Source organism: Meleagris gallopavo, unplaced genomic scaffold (assembly GCF_000146605.3).
Source record: "Meleagris gallopavo isolate NT-WF06-2002-E0010 breed Aviagen turkey brand Nicholas breeding stock unplaced genomic scaffold, Turkey_5.1 ChrUn_random_7180001954045, whole genome shotgun sequence".
NCBI lineage: Eukaryota > Metazoa > Chordata > Aves > Galliformes > Phasianidae > Meleagris > Meleagris gallopavo.
The window spans coordinates 330-1,815 of NW_011215020.1; the positions used below are offsets into that span (position 1 = coordinate 330).

Sequence of the window (1,486 nt, forward strand, 5' to 3'; positions counted from 1 at the left end):
TGGGATGCAGAGAGCTGTTACTGGAATGGTCTGGAGTTCTGCAAATGACCAAAGCATTCAGAAGTGAATCATTACCTGAGCTGGAGTGACACAACAGACTGGGTCTGACAACAAGAAGAGAAATAACTAACTGGAATGCAGAGTTAATTTAGGAAGTCAGCAGTGACCAAGAATTCGTCTGGGCTCCAGGAGAAAGAAAGCAGGGTGATGCCTCACTAGAAGTGAAAGGAATTGTAACAGATGTACAGAAACATAATAACCTCTAATGATAATTACACACAGATATATATATGTATCACAAAGAAAAATGTACCTATAAATATAATTACTTAATATAAACATTAAAAAACATGTTATAGGTGTGTTATGGGACAGAGTGGGAGTCATTTGTAGAGACAGGTGAGAAGTTTATGCCTGCTGAAATATGACCATGACATCATTTTCCTCACTGCATCCTTGAGCTCCTGGTTCCTCATGCTGTAGATGAGGGGGTTCAGTGTTGGTGGCACCACTGAGTACAGAAATGACACCACCAGGTCCAGAGAGGGGGAGGAAAGAGAGGGCGGCCTCAGATTGGCAGATATACCAGTGCTGAGAAAGAGGGAGACCACAGCCAGGTGAGGGAGGCACGTGGAGAAGGCTTTGTGCCGTCCCTGCTCAGAGGGCATCCTCAGCACGGCCCTAAAGATCTGCACATAGGACACAACAATGAATACAAAACACCCAAAGGCTAAAGAGGCACTGATCACAAGAAGCCAAATTTCTCTGAGGTAGGACTGTGAGCAGGAGAGCTTGAGGATCTGAGGGATTTCACAGAAGAATTGACCCACATAATTGCCGTGGCAGAGAGGCAGTGAAAATGTGTTGGCAGTGTGCAGCAGGGAATAGAGAACCCCAGTGCCCCAGGCAGCTGCTGCCATGGTGGCACAAGCTCTGCTGTCCATCAAGGTCCCGTAGTGCAGGGGCTTGCAGATGGCAACGTAGCGGTCATAGGACATGATGGTGAGAATGCAATACTCTGCTGAAAACAAAAAGAAAAAGAAAAAGACCTGAGCAGCACATCCTGCGCAGGAGATGTCCCTGGTGTCCCAGAGGGCATTGGCCATGGCTTTGGGGAGAGTGGTGGAGATGCAGCCCAGGTCAAGGAGGGCGAGGTTGAGCAGGAAGAAGTCCATGGGGCTGTGCAGGCGGTGGTGGCAGGCTACGGCTGTGCTGATGAGGCCGTTGCCCAGGAGGGCAGCCAGGTAGATGCCCAGCAAGAGCCAGAAGTGCAGGAGCTGCAGCTGCCGCGTGTCTGCCAACGCCAGCAGGAGGAACTCGCTGATGGAGCTGCTGTTGGGCATCTGCTGCCTCTGGGCATGGAGTCCTGTGCACAGTGCAGAAGATAATGATGAGTTAAAATCATTCACACAGACACTCCTCTTGCTATACTACAGAAATATTTCTTTCTCTATGGAAAATGTTCTTTTAACTCCATAACTTGACT

The 1,486-nt window shown here is 48.8% G+C and overlaps 1 protein-coding gene across 1 annotated transcript; it reads right to left on the reverse strand.

The window, feature by feature from the left end:
* Nucleotides 1-383: 383 nt before the first annotated feature.
* Nucleotides 384-1,343, reverse strand: LOC100541689 (olfactory receptor 14J1-like). Its single transcript, XM_019611687.1, has one exon. It carries the CDS (start codon nucleotides 1,341-1,343, stop codon nucleotides 384-386), a length of 960 nt encoding a protein of 319 aa, XP_019467232.1.
* Nucleotides 1,344-1,486: the final 143 nt, after the last annotated feature.

Bases quoted from the DNA above. Each gene is read 5' to 3' on its own strand.
- LOC100541689 (XM_019611687.1), bottom strand. From the start codon at position 1,343: ATGCCCAACAGCAGCTCCATCAGCGAGTTCCTCCTGCTGGCGTTGGCA.